We start from the raw sequence: 18323 nt of genomic DNA on the forward strand, positions 1-18323 counted from the left end.
TTCCTTTCCATCAGTGTCATAGAAATAGAAACATATAGTATGACTTCCTTCACTTAGCATAATGCATTTGAGATTAATTTGTGTTGTTTGTGTATCTGTAGTTTGCATGTTTTTGTTATTGTTAAGTAGTATTTCATTGTATGGATATAGCACAGTTTGTTTATCCATTCACCTGTGGAAGGATATCTTAGGGTTTTTTTTTTCCTTAGGTTTTGGCAATTACGAATAAAGCTACTGTTAAAAACACATACACGTTTCTATGTAAACTAATTTTTTTATTTTTATTTATTTATTTTTTTTGAGACGGAGTCTCGCTCTGTCACCCAGGCTGGAGTGCTGTGGCCGGATCTCAGCTCGCTGCAAGCTCCGCCTCCCGGGTTCCCGCCATTCTCCTGCCTCAGCCTCCCGAGTAGCTGGGACTACAGGCGCCCGCCACCTCGCCCGGCTAGTTTTTTTTTGTATTTTTTAGTAGAGACGGGGTTTCACCGTGTTAGCCAGGATGGTCTCGATCTCCTGACCTTGTGATCCGCCCGTCTCGGCCTCCCAAAGTGCTGGGATTACAGTCTTGAGCCACCGCGCCCGGCCTGTAAACTAATTTTTTCACATGGGTAAATACCTAAGAGCGGGACTGCTGGGTCATATGATAAGTGTATGCTTAACTTTGTAAGAAAATGCCAAATTGTTTATCCAGTTAGTTGTTTATTGCTGGTATATAGAAATACAATTTATTTTTGTATATTAACTTTTATCTCATGCCTTTATTATTTTAGCTTTTTTATAGGTTTTTAGGATTTTCTATGTAGACTATCATGCTATCTGTAAATACAATTTTATTTCTTCCTTTCTAATCTATATGTCTATCATTTCTCCTACTTGCCCTATTGCATTGGTGAGAACCTTCAGGATGATGATGAATAGGAGTGGTGAGAATAGACATCCTTCTGTTCTTCCTGATCTTAGGGGGAAAGCATTCTGTCTTTCACCATTAAGTTTATTAACTGTAGTTAATTTTTTTGAAATACTTTGTGTCTCTAGTTAGTTGATTTGGTGAATTATTTTGACTGATGTTCAAATATGGAACCAGCCTTGCATTTCTTTTTTTTTCTTTCCAACTTTTACTTTAGGTTCAAGGATTACATGTGCAAGTTTGTTACATGGGTAAATTGTATGTTGCAAGAGTTTCATGTACAGATCATTTTGTCACACAGATAATCAGCATGATACCCAATAGGTAGTTTCTCAGTCCTCACCCTCCTCCCACCCTTCACCCTCAAGTAGGCCCCAGTGTCTATTGTTCCCTTCCTCCTATCCATGTGTACTCAGTGTTTAGCTCCCACTTAGAAGTGAGAACATGTGGTATTTGATTTTCTGTTCTTGCATTAATTCTCTTAGGATAATAGCCTCCATCTACATTCATGTTACTACAAAGGATGTGATTTTGTTCTTTTTTATGGCTGTGTAATATTCCATTCCAACCTTGCATTTCTTAGATAAACTCTATTTAATCGTGATATATCATCCTTTTTATGTATTATTAAATTCAGTAATACATTAAAAAAATCTTGTTTAAATTTTTGTATCTGTGTTCATGAGGGATACTGATGTGTAGTTTTTTGTAACACCTTGGTCTGTTTCTGGTATCAAGGTAATGCTGGCCTCAGAATGAGCTGGGAAGTAGTCGTTTCTCTTCAAATGTCTGGAAGATTTCGTGTAGAATTAATATTGTTTCTTTCTAAAAAATTTGGTAGAATTTACCAGGAAAGCCATCTGTGACTAGAGAGATTTATGTTTCTTGCTTAGTTTTGCTTTTTGGGGAGAGGGATGTTAACTAAAATAAAGTTTTAAAAATAGATAAAAGATTGTTCAAAGTCTCCTTGAGTAAGCTTTGGTAGTTTGTGTGTTTCAGAGAACTTGTCTGTTTCATCTTAGTTGTCAAATGTATTGGCATAAAGTTGTTCATCATATTCCTTTATGGTTCTAATATCTGTAAAATCTCAGCCAGGTACGATTGCTTATGCCTATAATACTGGCACTTAGAGAGGCTGAGATGGGAGGATCACTTGAGCCCAGGAATTTGAGACCAGCCTGGGCAACATAGCAAGAACCTATCTCTGTTTTTAAAAATTAAAATTTTAAAAATATGTGATGATGTCAACTATCTCATTCCTGTTTGTATGCTTTCTCATTTTTCTCAATCAGTCCAGCTGGAGGTTTGTCATTCTTATAATGGGTAAAATGGTAATTTTTATGTTATATATATTTTACCACAATAAAAAATTTCAAAACAACTCCCAACTCATTAATTTCCACTCTGATCTTATTATTATAACTATTATTATTATTATTATTTTTGAGACAGAGTCTCGCTCTGTCACCCAGTCTGGAGTGCAGTGGCGTGATATCAGCTCACTGAAAGCTCCGCCTCCCGGATCTTATTTTTTTTTTTACTTCTGCATACTTTGGATTTATTTTGGTCATCTTTTTTTACTTAAGGAAGAAACTAAGGTCATTGATTTACTTCTTTTCTAATATAGGCATTCAGTGCTATAAGTTTCCTCTTAAGTACTCCTTTAATAATATCCCACAAATTTTCATAATGTTACGTTTTCATTTTCATTCAATTCAAAATACATTCTAATTTTCTTATTGATTTTTTTTCTTTGAACCATGGGTTATTTAGAAGTGTTATTTAGTTTCCAAATGTTTGTGGATTTTTCCAAATGTCTTTTTGTTATTGATTTCCAATTTAATTCTAATATGGTCAGAGAACATACTTCATATGACTTGAATCCTTTTGAACTTATTGAGACTTATTTTATGGTCCAGAGTATGATCAATCTTAGTAAATGTTCTATGTGTACTTGAGAAGAATGGGTATTCTGCTGTTGTTGGATGGAGTGTCTATAAATGTCAATCATGTTGATTTAATTGATTGTGCTGTTAACGTCTATTGTATCCTTGCTGATTTTCTGCATACTCGTCCTATCAATTATTGGGAAATAGGTATTGAAATCTCCAAATATGATTATGGAGGTTTTCCTTGGAGTTCTACATTTAGAATTAATTGACCCCTGTATTATTATGAAATGGACTTCTTTATTCTTGGTAATATTCTTTGTTCTAATATCTACTTTGTATGATATTACTGTAGCCCCTCCAACTTTCTTTTTATTAATGTTAGCATGTTCTTTTTTTTTTTTTTTTTTTTTTGGTCATGGTGTATTTAATGTTAACCTATTTGTGCCTTCATTTTTAAGGTGTGTTTTTTTATCTTTTTTTTCTTTTTCTTTCTTTTCTTTCTTTTTTTTTTTTTTTTTTTTTTTTTTTTTTTAGACAAGGTCTTGCTCTGTTGCCCAGGCTGGAGTGCAGTAGCACAATCACGGCTCACTGTAGCCTTAACCTCTTGGGCTCAAATGATTCTACTACTTCATCCTCCCAAGTAGCTCAGACTACAGGCACATGCCACTGTGCCTGGCTAATTTTTGTATTTTTTGTAGAGACGAGGTTTCACCATGTTGCTCAAGCTGGTCTCAAATTCCTGGGGTCAAGTGATCTACCTGTCTCAGCCTCCCAAAGTGCTGGGATTACAGGTGTGAGCCACCACACCCAGCCAAGGTGTGGTTCTTATAGGCAGCATATATTTGGGTCTAGCTTTTTTTTTCCCATAGACAGGATCTCACTCTGTTATCCAGGCTGGAGTGCAGTGGCATGATCATAGTTCACTGTAACCTCAAATGCCTGGACTCAAGTGATTCTCCCATCTCAGTCTCCTGAATAGCTGAGACTACAGGCGTATACCACCATACCTGGCTAATTTTTCTACTTTTTGTAGAGACTGGGTCTCACTATGTTGCTCAGGCTGGTCTTGAACTATGGGCCTCAAGTGATCTTCCCAAAGTGCTGGGACTACAGGTGTGAGCCACTGTGCCCAGCCATGTCTAGCTTTTTAAATCCAATCTGAAAATCTCTACAACGTAATTGGGGTGTTTAGACCATTTACATTTAATGCGATTATTGATACAGGTAGGTTTGAGCTATCATCTTGCTGTTTGTTACTTGTACATGATTTTGTTTCATGTATTTTGGTGCTTTGTTATTAGGGATGTAAACATTAAGGATTATATTCTTTGAACAATCGGCTCCTTTATCATGAATCCTTTTTATCCCTAGTTTTATTTTTTGATAGGAATTCTACTTCATCTGATTCTAATATGATCACTCCAGCTTTCTTTTGATTACTATTAGCATGGTATACCTTCATTAAAAGCAGAAATATTCTCAGGGATAGTTACTGTTTTAAAAAGTGAATTTTGGCTGGGCATGGTGGCTCACACCTGTAATCCCAGCACTTTGGGAGGTCAAGGTGGGTGGATCACTTGAGGCCAGCAGTTCAAGACCAGCCTGGCCAACATGGTGAAACCCCATCTGTACTAAAAATACAAAAATTAGCCAGGCGTGGTGGCGCGTGCCTGTAATCCCAGCTACTTGGGTGGCTGAGGCATGAGAACTGCTTGAACCTGGGAGGCAGAGGTTGCAGTGAGCTGAGATCACGACATTGCACTCCAGCCTGGGCGACAGAGCGACACCCCTGTCTAAATAAATAAATAAAAAGTGAATTTACTGAATTTTGTTTCCTTTTTTAAAAATCCCATTCATCTACTTTAAAAATTAAAAATAGATATTTATTAAATAGAATAGATCATAAAATATTCAATTTTTTATTATGTTAAGGGCAAAGGAAAAAATGGAGAAAATAAAGAACAGGGCACATAGAAATACTAGGAATCTGGAGAAAGATTTTCTGGAGAAAGTCTCTTTCTTGTGACCTTTTGGCATGTTGCTGTTAAAGGCTCTTTGAGAGGTACTGACATTTTTGGTATGTGTAGGTATGAATGGATATCACACTTGTAGTTACTTGGGCTCTGGTTCAAATAAGTTAAGTCTGGAGCTGAATCTAGCCCATGAGCCAGTGATTCCTCATCCCTAACCCAGACATCACTGATTTCTCTTCCAGAATTGGCTTGGAAACGAAATTGAGGTTATGGTCAGTACTGAGGAAGCCAAACGCCATCTGAATGACCTCCTTGAAGACAGAAAGATCCTGGCTCAAGATGTGGCTCAACTCAAAGAAAAAAAGGAATCTGGGGAGAATCCACCTCCTAAACTCCGGGTAAGTACCCTTATGAAAAAATGTTGCCAGTAATCAGACTCTATATTCGCCAGAAATCCTTATAGCTTTGGAGGATTACTTTCCTTTTAGTATTTCACCCTTGTTCCCACTATTATTTACAGAGGCGTACATTCTCCCTTACTGAAGTGCGTGGTCAAGTTTCGGAGTCAGAAGATTCTATTACAAAGCAGATTGAAAGCCTAGAGACTGAAATGGAATTCAGGTAACAGGGACTATCTCTAAGCCATTATAAAAATTTATGCCTGGAATCAAAGATAGAACCTATTAATCCAGTGATTCAAAAGCCTTGTGATGGTGGAAAAACGCGAGAAAATAACCATTTTTTTTAAACCAAACACTGTACTAGGTATCTTAGATACATTTTCTTATTCAATCCCTTTGATGCCTTATGAGGTAAGTATCATTCTTCTCATTTTAGAGATCTAAAATTAACTTGGTCATATGGAAGTGGGTTATCAGAACTTATTAACATTAGTGTCACTAAAGTTGGTATACAGCCCCCTCGCTGCTAAATTTGACTGGCTTTTTAATAAATAAACTGGTTAATTGGTTGATTTTTAAAAGGAAATTCAGTGATCTTAAGAAATTTGCCAAAGGTAATTAACTGGCTAACAAACAACAGAGCTGGGATTCAAAACACACTCTAATTCCAAAGCCCATGCTTTTTACAATACAGCACAATTTTTTTCTCTTTATTATTTTTTAACTGATAACTAGAGTCAGGCACCATAATTTTTGATGCAGTGGTGTCTCTAAGATGTAGAACCAATAACAGAATTTTAGAGGAACCAAAGAAATGATAATAGAATAGCAACAACACAGAAGGTGAATTTTAGAGATCATCAAGAAAATAGCTATAACATGTAAGTAAAGTTGTCATGAGCATTAAATTAAATTAGTAAAGTACATAACAGTACTTAGCATATTAGAAGTGCTCAATGGGCCAGGTGCGGTGGCTCATGCCTGTAATCCCAGCACTTTGGGAGGCCAAGGCAGGTGGATTGCCTGAGGCCAGGAGTTCAAGACCAGCCTGGCCAACATGGTGAAACCCCGTCTCTACTAAAAATACAAAAAAAATTAGCTGGGCGTGGTGGCGGACACCTGTAATCCCGGCTGCTAGGGAGGCTGAGGCAGGAGAATTGCTTGAACCCAGGAGGCAGAGGTTGCAGTGAGCCGAGATTGTGCCATTGCACTCTAGCCTGGGCGATAGAGCAAGACTCCGTCTCAAAAAAAAAAAAAAAAAAAAAAATGGCCGGGCACAGTGGCTCACGCCTGTAATCCCAGCATTGGGAGGCCGAGGAAGGCAGATCATGAGGTCAGGAGATCGAGACCATCCTGGCTAACACAGTGAAACCCCATCTCTACTAAAAATACAAAAAATTAGCCGGGCATGGTAGCACGCACCTGTAGTCCCAGCTACTCGTGAGGCTGAGGCAGGAGAATCTCTTGAACCTGGGAGGTGGAGGTTGTGGTGAGCCGAGATCGTGCCACTGCACTCCTGGGCAACAGAGTGAGATTCCGTGTCAAAAATGAAAGACAGACAGACAAAAAGAAAGAAAAGAAAGGAAAGGAAGGAAAAAGAAAGAAAAGAGAAGGAACAGAAGGGCTCAGTGAAGGCTGCACTTTCTCAGGAGCTCTTCAGGCGGTGTTCCCTGTGCCATGGTCACTCGTATTGGCTCTAAAAAGTAAAAAGAAAAGAAGTGATCAATGAATGTTCTTCTGTCCCTCATCTCCTGGCCCTACACCAGAAATTATGCTACACAGCCTCTTCTAATCATGATTATTTTAAGCAGTTTATGAAATCTAGAAGGAACAGAACCCTGACAGAGATTTTATCGTGTTTTAGGATAATAGATTTTTATTGTCCAGAAGACCTTGGGATCATTTAATCTGGTTTTAGTAATACATACTAACTTTATCTTGGGATACATCTATAAATCACTCAACCTTTGAGTTCCTGCTTTGTGCTACACTGGATGCAGTTGGGATATACAGAAAAAATAGATGAGTTTGCCCTTGCTCTCAGGTGGAAATAGTATCATTACTCACAGTGGTGTCCTGGAATCATTTGTTAAAATTTCAAGAATGTTGTAAACCATTGTTAGTTTACAATTGATTATGGTGAGAATATTTACACCACAGAAACTGACAAAACTTACAAATCAGGGCTGGGGTTTTTGTTTTTGTTTTATGTTTGTTTGTTTTGAGACAGTCTCACTCTGTTGCCCAGGCTGGAGCACAGTGGCACGATCTTGGCTCACTGCAGCCTCTGCCTCCCGGGTTCAAGTGATTCTCATGCCTCAGCCTCCCAAGTAGCTGGAATTACAGGCACGTGGCACCACGCCTGGCTAATTTTTGTATTTTTAGTAGAGACAGGGTTTCACCATGTTGGCCAGGGTGGTCTCGAACTCCTGACCTCAAGTGATCTGCCTGCCTCGGCCTCCCAAAGTTCCAGGATTACAGGCATGAGCCATTGTGCCCAGCCAAGGGCTGGTTTTTTAAGTGCTGGTTGTTAAAAATTTACCTGCATACCATATGTGTAAGTAAATGATTATGTAAATGTAGGGCAGGTGCCAAGTAGAAGGAATTAGAAGTGAATTTAGTTAGGAGAAATTTTTTAGAACTGATGAGACTTAAACTAAATTTTGGAATAGGTAAGGGACATGAATTGTCAGAAAAGATAGGAAAGGGCCAATGATAGGTGACAACTCCGAAGTGTTGTGCCCCACCTCTTCCAGAAGCCTTCCCTGACTTTTTAATCCCTCACTAATCTTCCTTCCTCTCTAAACTCTTTCAGAACTTATGATACTCAATTATGACATACTGCTGACATGTTATCTTTATGTTTATTGTTTTATGTTTATTAATTTTGTCATTCTAAAGACAGACTGTAAGCTTGTTGAAGGAAAGGACTCTACATTAGACCAGGGTTGTCAAAGTGTGGTCCGCAGATTCCTGGGGAGCTCCAAGGCCCTTTCAGGGAGTCCAAGTGATCAAAACTATTTTCATAATAATATTAAGGCCTTATTTGCCTTTTTTGCTACATTGGCATTTGCACTGAAAATGCAAACGCCATAGTGGGCTAAAGTGCTGACACCCTAGGCTGAATGAAAGCAGTGGCACCAACCTGAACTAGTAGTTATTGTATGCTTCACCACTACATACTCTCAGGTTTTAAAAAACCAAGCCAGTCTTAATTAAGAGTGGTGTTGCAAAAGCAGTGAAAGTTGTTCATTTTACTAAATCTGGACCCTGGAGTTCATGTCTGTGTTACAGCCTGTGTGACAAAACAGGAAGAACACAGAAAGCACTTCTGCTGCATGCTGAATATGGTCGTCTCCAGAAAAGCACTGTGTGCGATTGTTTGAGGTGTGAGCTCAATAGGCCTCTTTTTTCATGGGACATCATTTTTACTTCAATGAACAACTGACAGACAAACTGTGGTTATTAAGACTTGGTTACTTGGCAGACATTTTCTCAAAAAGAACAGAGCAAGCCTGTTGCTTTAAGGAAAACAGCTGACAGTGCTACCTAAGACAAAATGTGAGCTTTCAAACAAAATTTGGATTTGGAAAACTTGTATCTGCCACTGTGAACTTGACAGTTTTTCATAACTTTTCTGATAAGACCAGTAGTGATATTAATAAGTGTGATTTTTAAAAATATATATTATAGAATGAAATGTGTTAACATTTGGAAGATCTGCATGACTCTGGACTAATATTGTCCAAATGGCATTTTATAGAATCATGTATTGGTAAATGAGCCATTCAGATTGCAAGACAGACTGATGAATTTTAATATGAGAGAATACAAAAAGGTTTATTAATAAGTTTCAGATTCAACATTGCAACTAACTCTTAAGGAGGTACCGCTTGTTGAGTTTTAGTGTAGTCTCAAAGAAGACTATTTGCAGTTATCTGAAAAGGCTATTAAAATACTCCTTTTCCCATCTGCATATTCATGTGAGGCCAGATTGTCTTCATTTACATCAACTAGAACAACATGTCACAAAAGATTGCATACAGAGTGAGACATAAGAATCCAGCTGTCTTCAACTAAGCCAGACATTATAGAGATTTGCAAAAATGTAAAATAATCCCTTTTCTTACTGTTTATTATCTCAGAAAATGCTACTTTTCAGAAAATATGTAATGTATAGTAGGTTTATGTTTTTGTTTTTGTTTTTTATGTTTTTTGACAGAGTCTCGCTCTGTCACCCAGGCAGAGTGCAATGACGCGATCTCGGCTCACTGCAACCTCCACCTCTTGGGTTCAAGCGATTCTCCTGCCTCAGCCTCCCAAGTAGCTGGGATTACAGGCGCCCACCACCATGCCCAGCTAATTTTTTGTATTTTTAGTAGAGACAGGGTTTCACCATGTTGGCCAGGCTGGTCTTGAACTCCTGACCTCAGGTAATCCACCTGCCTCAGCCTCCCAAAGTGCTGGGATTACAGGAGTGAGCCACCGCGCCCGGCCAATAGGTGTATGATTTTTTTTTTTTTTTTTTGAGACGGAGTCTTGCTCTGTCGCCAGCTGGAGTGCAGTGGCACAATCTCAGCTCACTGCAACCTCCGACTTGCTGGTTCAAGCAATTCTCCTGTCTTAGACTCCCAAGTAGCTGGAATTACAGGCACGCGCCACCACCCCCAGCTAATTTTTGTGTTTGTAGTAGAGACAGGGTTTCACCATGTTGGCCAGGATGGTCTCGATCTCCTGACCTCATGATCTATCCGCCTCGGCCTCCCGAAGTGCTAGGATTGCAGGCATGAAGTACCTGGCCCGGCCTAAGTTTATTATTATTATTTTTTTTTTTTTTTTTTTTTTTTTTGAGACGGAGTCTCGCTCTGTCACCCAGGCTGGAGTGCAGTGGCCGGATCTCAGCTCACTGCAAGCTCCGCCTCCCGGGTTCACGCCATTCTCCTGCCTCAGCCTCCCGAGTAGCTGGGACTACAGGCGCCTGCCACCTCGCCCGGCTAAGTTTTTGTATTTTTAGTAGAGACGGGGTTTCACTGTGTTAGCCAGGATGGTCTCGATCTCCTGACCTCGTGATCCGCCCGTCTCGGCCTCCCAAAGTGCTGGGATTACAGGCTTGAGCCACCGCGCCCGGCCAAGTTTATTATTTTTAAGTGAATTAATAATTTTTTTTTTGAGATGGAGTCTTGCTCTGTCTCCCAGGCTGGAGTGCAATGGCACGATCTCAGCTCACTGCAACCTCCACCTCCTGGGTTCAAGTGATTTTCCTGCCTCAGCCTCCCAAGTAGCTAGGATTACAGGCACCCACCACCATGCCCGGCTAATTTTTGTATTTTTAGTAGAGCCGGGGTTTCACCAGGTTGGCCAGGCTGGTCTCGAACTCTTGACCTCAGGTGATCCACCTGCCTCAGCCTCCCAAAGTGCTGGGATTACAGGCGTGAGCCACTGCGCCCAGCTAAATTTTTTTTCAGTTGTACTTTCTAATACTATAAATCTCTATAGGTATAACACATGTGAACAGAATGTCCTAGATGACTTCAATAATTTTTAAGAGTGTAAAGGAGTCCTGAGACCTCAAAATTTGAGAACTACAGTCTTAGATTATTTTCATACCCATCTTCCTTATAGTACCAAACTTATCACTGCATATGAAGCACATGCTGGTATGCTCTTTCTCACTAGACACAAGAAATTTGAGAAGAAAACTATTAATGAAACTGAAATACTGTGGAGACTTTGGTCTAGGACATACTTGATCAGAAAGTACCCGGAAGCTATAACCAGGGTCAAAATATCTAGTCTTCTTAGAAACTTCTCAGTCTTGTGGCAGGCACATCAAGATAACCTCTCACAACGCCAGCCCTGGGTATCATTTTGGTACTCGATTGTAGTAAAGAGCATATCTACCTGTTTGTTCTTTTGAGATTTTTCCTTCAGGTCTCCAACCTGAATCTTATCCTTGCATGGGTGGACTACCATGTCACAGTCTGAGCTTATATGGCCCCAAGACAAACTAACATATTTTACTCAATCCCTTACAACAGAAGCCTTACTGTGATAAGTCTTTCCAAGTCCCACTTTATGACCCATTTATTTCAACCAGTATTTAATAGAATAAAACCATTTAGATAGTCTCTTAGAGTCCTTTGTCTTATACGTACCGCACGCTAACCGATTGCACCACTGGAGCCACTAGAGTCCTTTGTTACAGGATTTGATAACCAGATGACTCAAACATTATTTAAATGATATTTAACTGAAAGCTCCATCCATAAAATTATTTGAAGTTTCTCCTTAGAGCTCTTCCCCCTTCTCCTTGATGTTCAGGCTACTTGCAGTAAGGCTCACTGTTTCTTTCCCTGAAGGAGTGCTCAGATTGCTGACCTACAGCAGAAGCTGCTGGATGCAGAAAGTGAAGACAGGCCAAAACAACGCTGGGAGAATATTGCCACCATTCTGGAAGCCAAGTGTGCCCTGAAATACTTGATTGGAGAGGTAAACATCACTCTAACCAGCAGTTAGGGGGCTGGCTGTGTAGATTGAAATGAGATGTTAGCCTTGAAATATTGTCATAGTGTTATTGTCACTTTTCATGGTAGAAACCCCAATAACACTAACATTAGAGGGTTTAGTAGATAAAAGTTGGTGTAAGCAAGTACAGGCCAGTCACTTACAAAAATATAATATGACTCACAAATTGATGCCCGTTGTGACTGGCCTATAGCAAGTGCTGAATGCATGTTAGCTGTTGTTATTAGGAAAGACCAAAATGCCATAGTGGGTCACTGGCTAAACATCAACTGTTATACTGTAGTACTTTTTAAAACCCCTATGAGATGTATATTCAAAAATTTAAGATCCAGTCTAGAAAACGGAAAACCTAAGCATCTTTTGACATATAAAGATTCATTTTAAGGAAAAGCCATCTTTGCTGACCTTAAAATGATATGTCACCTTACATTGTCACCAGAGGAATGAAAATTGATTGCCTCTGGTGATTGAAGCATTTTCACTCAAGACAAGCATACAAACTCCAAACCTACAAGTTTAAACAATGCTACCCTTTATACATTTTTGTGTTAGCTTAGCAGATTTGTTCTACTAAGGAAATCTTGATCAGTCTTGTGAACACTGATACTTATGATGTTCACCATCTGGGCTAGTAGTGAATGTAAAACTAGGCCAGTGTAGGATATCATGTAGCCTGAAGAGCCAGATCTGCAGTCTCAGTCTACGAGTTCTAACATGTGAATATAGACATTCTGAAATGGGACATAATTGGCCATAAGGGTGTGTCCTGTGGATTTCGCTTAAAAATTAAGGAAGAACTTCTTAAATATCAGAATTTGTAATTGTCAGATACTGTTCGGGTTAGGTTTACTCTTACCTTGAGGCAGAGCAAGAAATAAAATGGCCTTAGCAGTGGCTTCTAGCCCCAAGATACATGTCTCAGCAGAAATGTGGACTCTTGGCCTGGGAATAGAACAATAGTATATTTACTATTCAATGTTGGAATCCATATGACATGAAAAAATAAGAATAGACTTGGACGTGGAGGAATTTTTCTCAGACCCTTTCAAGAAAGCTGACATTATCCTGCCTATTGAAAGGGGGAAAGAAAGGTGGTCATTCTTCAAATAAACTGATCTTCTTTTATTCCCTCCAGCTGGTGTCCTCCAAAATACAGGTCAGCAAACTTGAAAGTAGCCTGAAACAGAGCAAGACCAGCTGTGCTGACATGCAGAAGATGCTGTTTGAGGAACGAAATCATTTTGCCGAGATAGAGACAGAGTTACAAGCTGAGCTGGTCAGAATGGAGCAACAGCACCAAGAGAAGGTAAACTCTAGCAAGCCAAGAAGCTACACTGTGAAACTATCATTGCCTTGTATTGTTAGTTTTTTTAAAAAAAAGTGGGGATATGAAATTTCTTTCAAAATCCATGTGGCCTTTTCTAAAGTTTGCAAATAAGAAGAAACCTGAAGCAGAGATGTGACTTGTCTAACTTTATACATACCAGTGACAATGGCTCTTGGTTTCCAACTTAAATATGAATATTAACATGCTGAGAAACAGGCCCAGCGTGGTGGCTCGTGCCTGTAATCCCAGCACTTTGGGAGGCCAATGCAGGCAGATTGCTTGAGTCCAGGAGAGTGAAACCCCATCTCTACAATAAAATACAGAAAATTAGCTGAGTGTGATGGTGTGCACCTCTGATCCCAGCTACTCATAAGGCTGAAGTGGGAGAATCGCTTGAACCCATGAGGCAGATGTTGCTGTGAGCCATGATCGTGCCACTGCACTCCAGCGTGGGCAACAGAAAGAAAAAAAAAACTATGCTGAGAAATATCCATGCTGTACTCACTACTTCATGCCATGAGAGCAAATGAGAACAGTTTACTTCTAAATCACAAGGGAGCAGTCACCTGGATCACTGCTTGAACTAAGTCAAAATTTCTTTTTCCCTTTGGTACCTTTGTTATCACCCATTGGGTCGTGTCTTTCTCTAGGTGCTGTACCTTCTCAGCCAGCTGCAGCAAAGCCAAATGGCAGAGAAGCAGTTAGAGGAATCAGTCAGTGAAAAGGAACAGCAGCTGCTGAGCACACTGAAGTGTCAGGTATGATCAAGAGGGAGAGGTCTCCAGAGATGAGTTTCACAGTACTGACTGAGAATCTTGTCTCATTTAGACCCTTGTACTGGCAGCAGATAGTTAATTACCTACTGGAAAAAAGATTTATAATGGTAGCCTCTACTGCCTTTAGGCCCTATTTGATCAGGCTAGGGGTACTTAGAGTGTAGCCACATATAGGAATAACCTCATTTTTGGTACCAAAATGGCAGCACATACTCCATACCAGACTCTGAGGCCTTGTGGTTCTTGGCCTCAACCCTGAGCTCTAAAGAGTTAAGGAAATGAAATCATCCAGTAGTTACTTAGAATCCTAGGGACATTCAAATCTGACATATTTGTAAAATGCCTGGGGTCTGAATTTCTTCCAGAGGCTAGGAACACCACACCCTTTAGTAGCATGTTGTAGCACTATTTTAGTCTAACTTAGAATCTTTTTCCTGAACTACCAGTCTGTAGGGTTTCCTTGGCACCTTCCATCTAAGACATAAGCAAACTAGTTAAGGTTGTATGCATGGATCTGGTTGTCTTAGGTGCCAGGTAGTTCAGTCAGGCTTATTAAAGTGGCAAGTAAACTGCCTGGTCTGTGTTAAGAAGGGTAAAGAGTAGCATTTATAGACTTCAAGAAAATAGAGCTAAGTTTCTGCGGGTTTCTTAATCAGCATCCCAATGTGAATAAGGGATATGAAGCTAAGGAGTGGAAAAGAATAAGGAAGGCTTGTCAGGCAGAGTCCGTGGTTCCTATGAGTGTGGTCAGAGCTGCTGGGGTGCATTGGAATAGAAGTGGCATTCAGGTCACCTAGGAACTGGGAATCAGACATTTTTCTGGGTGCCAATGCCTGCTGTGCAAAAACCATCTGCTGCCAACAACTTGGCAGCAGTATGTTTTCATCTATGTGAGTTGTTTGGTAACCCACATGTAGTGCCCAAAATAACCCCACATATCACTGCACTATCTGGAAATAGGATGAAGAACTTGAGAAGATGCGAGAAGTGTGTGAGCAAAATCAGCAGCTTCTCCGAGAGAATGAAATCATCAAGCAGGTAATAGTTTCCCACCCACTTGATAAGCCCTAAGAGACCCTGTTGCTACTGAGGCCAGCTCTTGGGACCAGTCCCCATTGTGGTGACTTGGCTCTATTTCATAAGGTCTATATTTAGTTTCCATGTGACCTGTGCATTTCAAAGTGGAATAAACATAAGTTTTTAAATTTGTCATTTTCTGAATCTAATATTGTTGATATTGGAAAGTGGGAGTCAACGTACTCTACTATAATCCTGCCTCACTTTACTATGGTTTAACACTGAGCTAGCCTAGGTCTGGTATCTGTTTTAGTCATGAATACTCCCAGAAGCTGCCCTGCATTATATACTTTGTCTCTTCTTTTCAAATAGAAACTGACCCTCCTCCAGGTAGCCAGCAGACAGAAACATCTTCCTAAGGATACCCTTCTATCTCCAGACTCTTCTTTTGAATATGTCCCACCTAAGGTAAAATGATCAGTGCCTGTGATACCTTTGCACAGCGTAGGTTTGGGGTAAGTGTGCTAAAACTGCCCTTTATAAGAGGTTGACAGTTAAAATTCCCAAATTCTAGCATCTCACATTTCTTTGGAGTCCCAGATAAAACTACAGTTCAATCCTAAGGAAAGTAGGCATTCTCACTCCTCAGAAGGCTGACTTTGGGCCACGGACAGGCATTATTTAACATAACTGAGGAGGAGGAACAGGAGAAAAGAGCAATAATGTTCAGCTGTCCATCCAAAGATACTTATCTCATCATATCATGAGTTTCCCTTTCCTCCCTCAGATTGGTCAGCCTCCAATTTCACTGCCTTCAAAGACTCTGCAAAGCCAAAGGCTAAAGCAGAATTTCTTCTGATTGGTAAAGCCAAGTGGGGTGGATTTGAGAGAGTCTGAAATCTTTGCTCTGAGAATATAGCTGGCAACAGTTACTGGGAAGATATGATGCATATGTAGTTTTTAATTTTTATTAAATAACTAAACTACTCCAAACCTTTTTTCTTAGCCAAAACCTTCTCGTGTTAAAGAAAAGTTCCTGGAGCAAAGCATGGACATCGAGGATCTAAAATATTGTTCAGAGCATTCTGTGAATGAGCATGAGGATGGTGATGGTGATGGTGACGATGATGAGGGGGATGATGAGGAATGGAAGCCAACAAAATTAGTTAAGGTGTCCAGGAAGAACATCCAAGGGGTAGGAGCCAGCTCTTCAACTTTTTTTGTTTTGTTTTGTGTTGTTGTTTTTGGAGTGAGAGTCTCACTCTGTCACCCAGGCTGGAGTGCAGTGGCGCATTCTCGGCTCACTGCAACCTCCGCCTCCCAAGTTCAAGTGATTCTCGTGTCTCAGCCTCCTGAGTACCTGGGATCACAGGCATGCGCCACCACACCCAGCTAATTTTGTATTTTTAGTAGAGACAGGGTTTCAGCATGTTGGCCAGGCTGGTCTCAAACTCCTGGCCTCAAGCAATCTGTTTGCCTTGGTCTCTCAAAATGCTGGGATTACAGGTATGAGCCACCGCGCCCGGCCTAGCTCTTCGACTTTGTCAGGGGTTCTAATTCTTAGTATTCATTCACTGCCACTGGGATAGTTTTCTGAATCTAGGAATGTGTTGGCCCCATACCCTTTAGCTACCATTTAGAGGCGCTGACTCCACTAAAGGGGGCACTTGTTGGGCCATCTCTGTGTAGAACCTGGGGCTAGTATAGAGGGCTGCTTGAGTGTACAAGTTGGCTCTCTTCTTGTTTTCAGCTGCTTATCAATTTGAATAGGTAATATTCCATACCATTTCATTGAAGCTGATACCAAAATGATCATAACAATTCTTCATGTTTTTATAGCATTTTACAGTTTATAAACCATTCTCATATATATTACCACTTTTAATCACCACAAAAAATCCAGTGAAGGGCCAGGCGCCGTGGCTCACACTTGTAATCCCAGCACTTTGGGAGGCCAAGGCAGGCAGATCACCTGAGGTTGGGAGTTTGAGACCAGCCTGACTAACAGGAAGAAACCTCGCCTCTACTAAACATACAAGATTAGCCGGGCGTGATGGCACATGCCTGTAGTCCCAGCTACTCGAGAGGCTGAGACAGGAGAATCGCTCGAACCCGGGAGGTGGAGGTTCTGGTGAGCCGAGATCATGCCATTGCACTCCAGCCTGGGCAACAAGAGTGAGACTCCGTCTCAAAAAAAAAAAAAAAAAAAAAAAAAAAAATCCTGTGAGATATTTATTATTTGCATTTTCCAGAGGGACCCCTGACCCACAGGAGGGAAACGACCTTGCCCAAGGTCGTAAAACTACGTGACAGTCAGGACTAGAAACCAAATATTCTGACTCCAAGTCCAGTTTGTTTCCCCCACATCATGGTTATGTCAGTAAAAACCTTAGACCAGAAGTTGAATGTGTACTTTATCTTTGCCTAACAGAGTGATTTCACTCCCTAGGCTAAGGAACAAAAGGAATTACAGAAAAAGCTAATAATTAAGTTCAAACACATTAAGTTAAGGCTAGTTAGGAACAATCTGACTTAGGCATGCTTTATTTGCTTACACAATGATAGTCCTACTCAAACCTAGATGTTTTATGTTGAAACATTAACTTCCCAGGCATTACAGTTGGCCCCCAACTGTGCCCTGCAGCCACATTCCACTTAAAGAGAACAGTTCACAAGTTACCTTAGCTGGCTTCCTACGTTATTTGATTTGATTAGCCTATAGCTCATCACCTGGGGAACTGAGCCTTATAAACCCACAGCACCAGGATGAAGCAAGTCATAAGATATAGACAGCCATGGTGGTAAGTCATTTGGTCAGTCAGAATCATCAAGAATGCAACATATCGTGCTCGTAGTGAAACTAAGAACTCATCCTTAGCTTCAGAGAGTTTATGATCTAATGGGAAAACAAGGTAAAGGAATAGAAGCCTACCATAGAGAATATGGTAGCATATTCATCTCAGGGAAATGGACTGGGGAGTTTTTGGTTTGTTTGTTGTGTTTTTTCTTTTGAGACCGAGTTTCACTCTTATTGCCCAGGCTGGAGTGCAATGGTGCAATCTCGGCTCATCGCAGCCTCCTCCTCCCGGGTTCAAGTGATTCTCCAGCCTCAGCTTCCCAAGTAGCTGGGATTACAGGTGCCCGCCACCACACCCGGCTAATTTTGTATTTTTAGTAGAGATGGGGTTTCTCCATGTTGGTCAGGCTGGTCTCGAACTCCTAACCTCAGGTGATCGGTCCACCTTGGCCTCCCAAAGTGTTGGGATTACAGGCGTGAGCCACCGCACAAGTTTTTAAGAGTGACTATAAAGCCAAACCAAGGAGGTGTAATTTAAGAAAATGCCATGAAAGAGGTGACTATTGCTGTGTTGTAAGACAGAAAGGGAAATAGTCTTGGGAGCAACTGCGAGACATTTCTGGCACAATGAATAGCATATTCCTAAGACCTGAAGATGGTAGTGGAACAGAGTTGGGACACTTAGAGAAAATGGGGCAGAGAGTGTCT

At 40.6% G+C, this 18323-nt stretch overlaps 1 protein-coding gene across 1 annotated transcript in view; it reads left to right on the forward strand.

Moving 5' to 3' along the window:
- Positions 1–18323, forward strand: part of KIF4A (kinesin family member 4A) — a 132110-nt gene that overhangs the window by 102136 nt on the left and 11651 nt on the right. Inside the window, exons 21-28 of the mRNA XM_050776218.1 lie at positions 5015–5170; positions 5293–5393; positions 11533–11662; positions 12834–13004; positions 13676–13783; positions 14762–14839; positions 15191–15286; positions 15825–16013. Of these exons, the coding sequence (XP_050632175.1) occupies positions 5015–5170; positions 5293–5393; positions 11533–11662; positions 12834–13004; positions 13676–13783; positions 14762–14839; positions 15191–15286; positions 15825–16013 (1029 nt within the window). The remainder of the gene's footprint in view (positions 1–5014; positions 5171–5292; positions 5394–11532; positions 11663–12833; positions 13005–13675; positions 13784–14761; positions 14840–15190; positions 15287–15824; positions 16014–18323) is intronic.

This window comes from Macaca thibetana, chromosome X (genome assembly GCF_024542745.1).
Source record: "Macaca thibetana thibetana isolate TM-01 chromosome X, ASM2454274v1, whole genome shotgun sequence".
In the NCBI taxonomy this organism is placed as follows: domain Eukaryota; kingdom Metazoa; phylum Chordata; class Mammalia; order Primates; family Cercopithecidae; genus Macaca; species Macaca thibetana.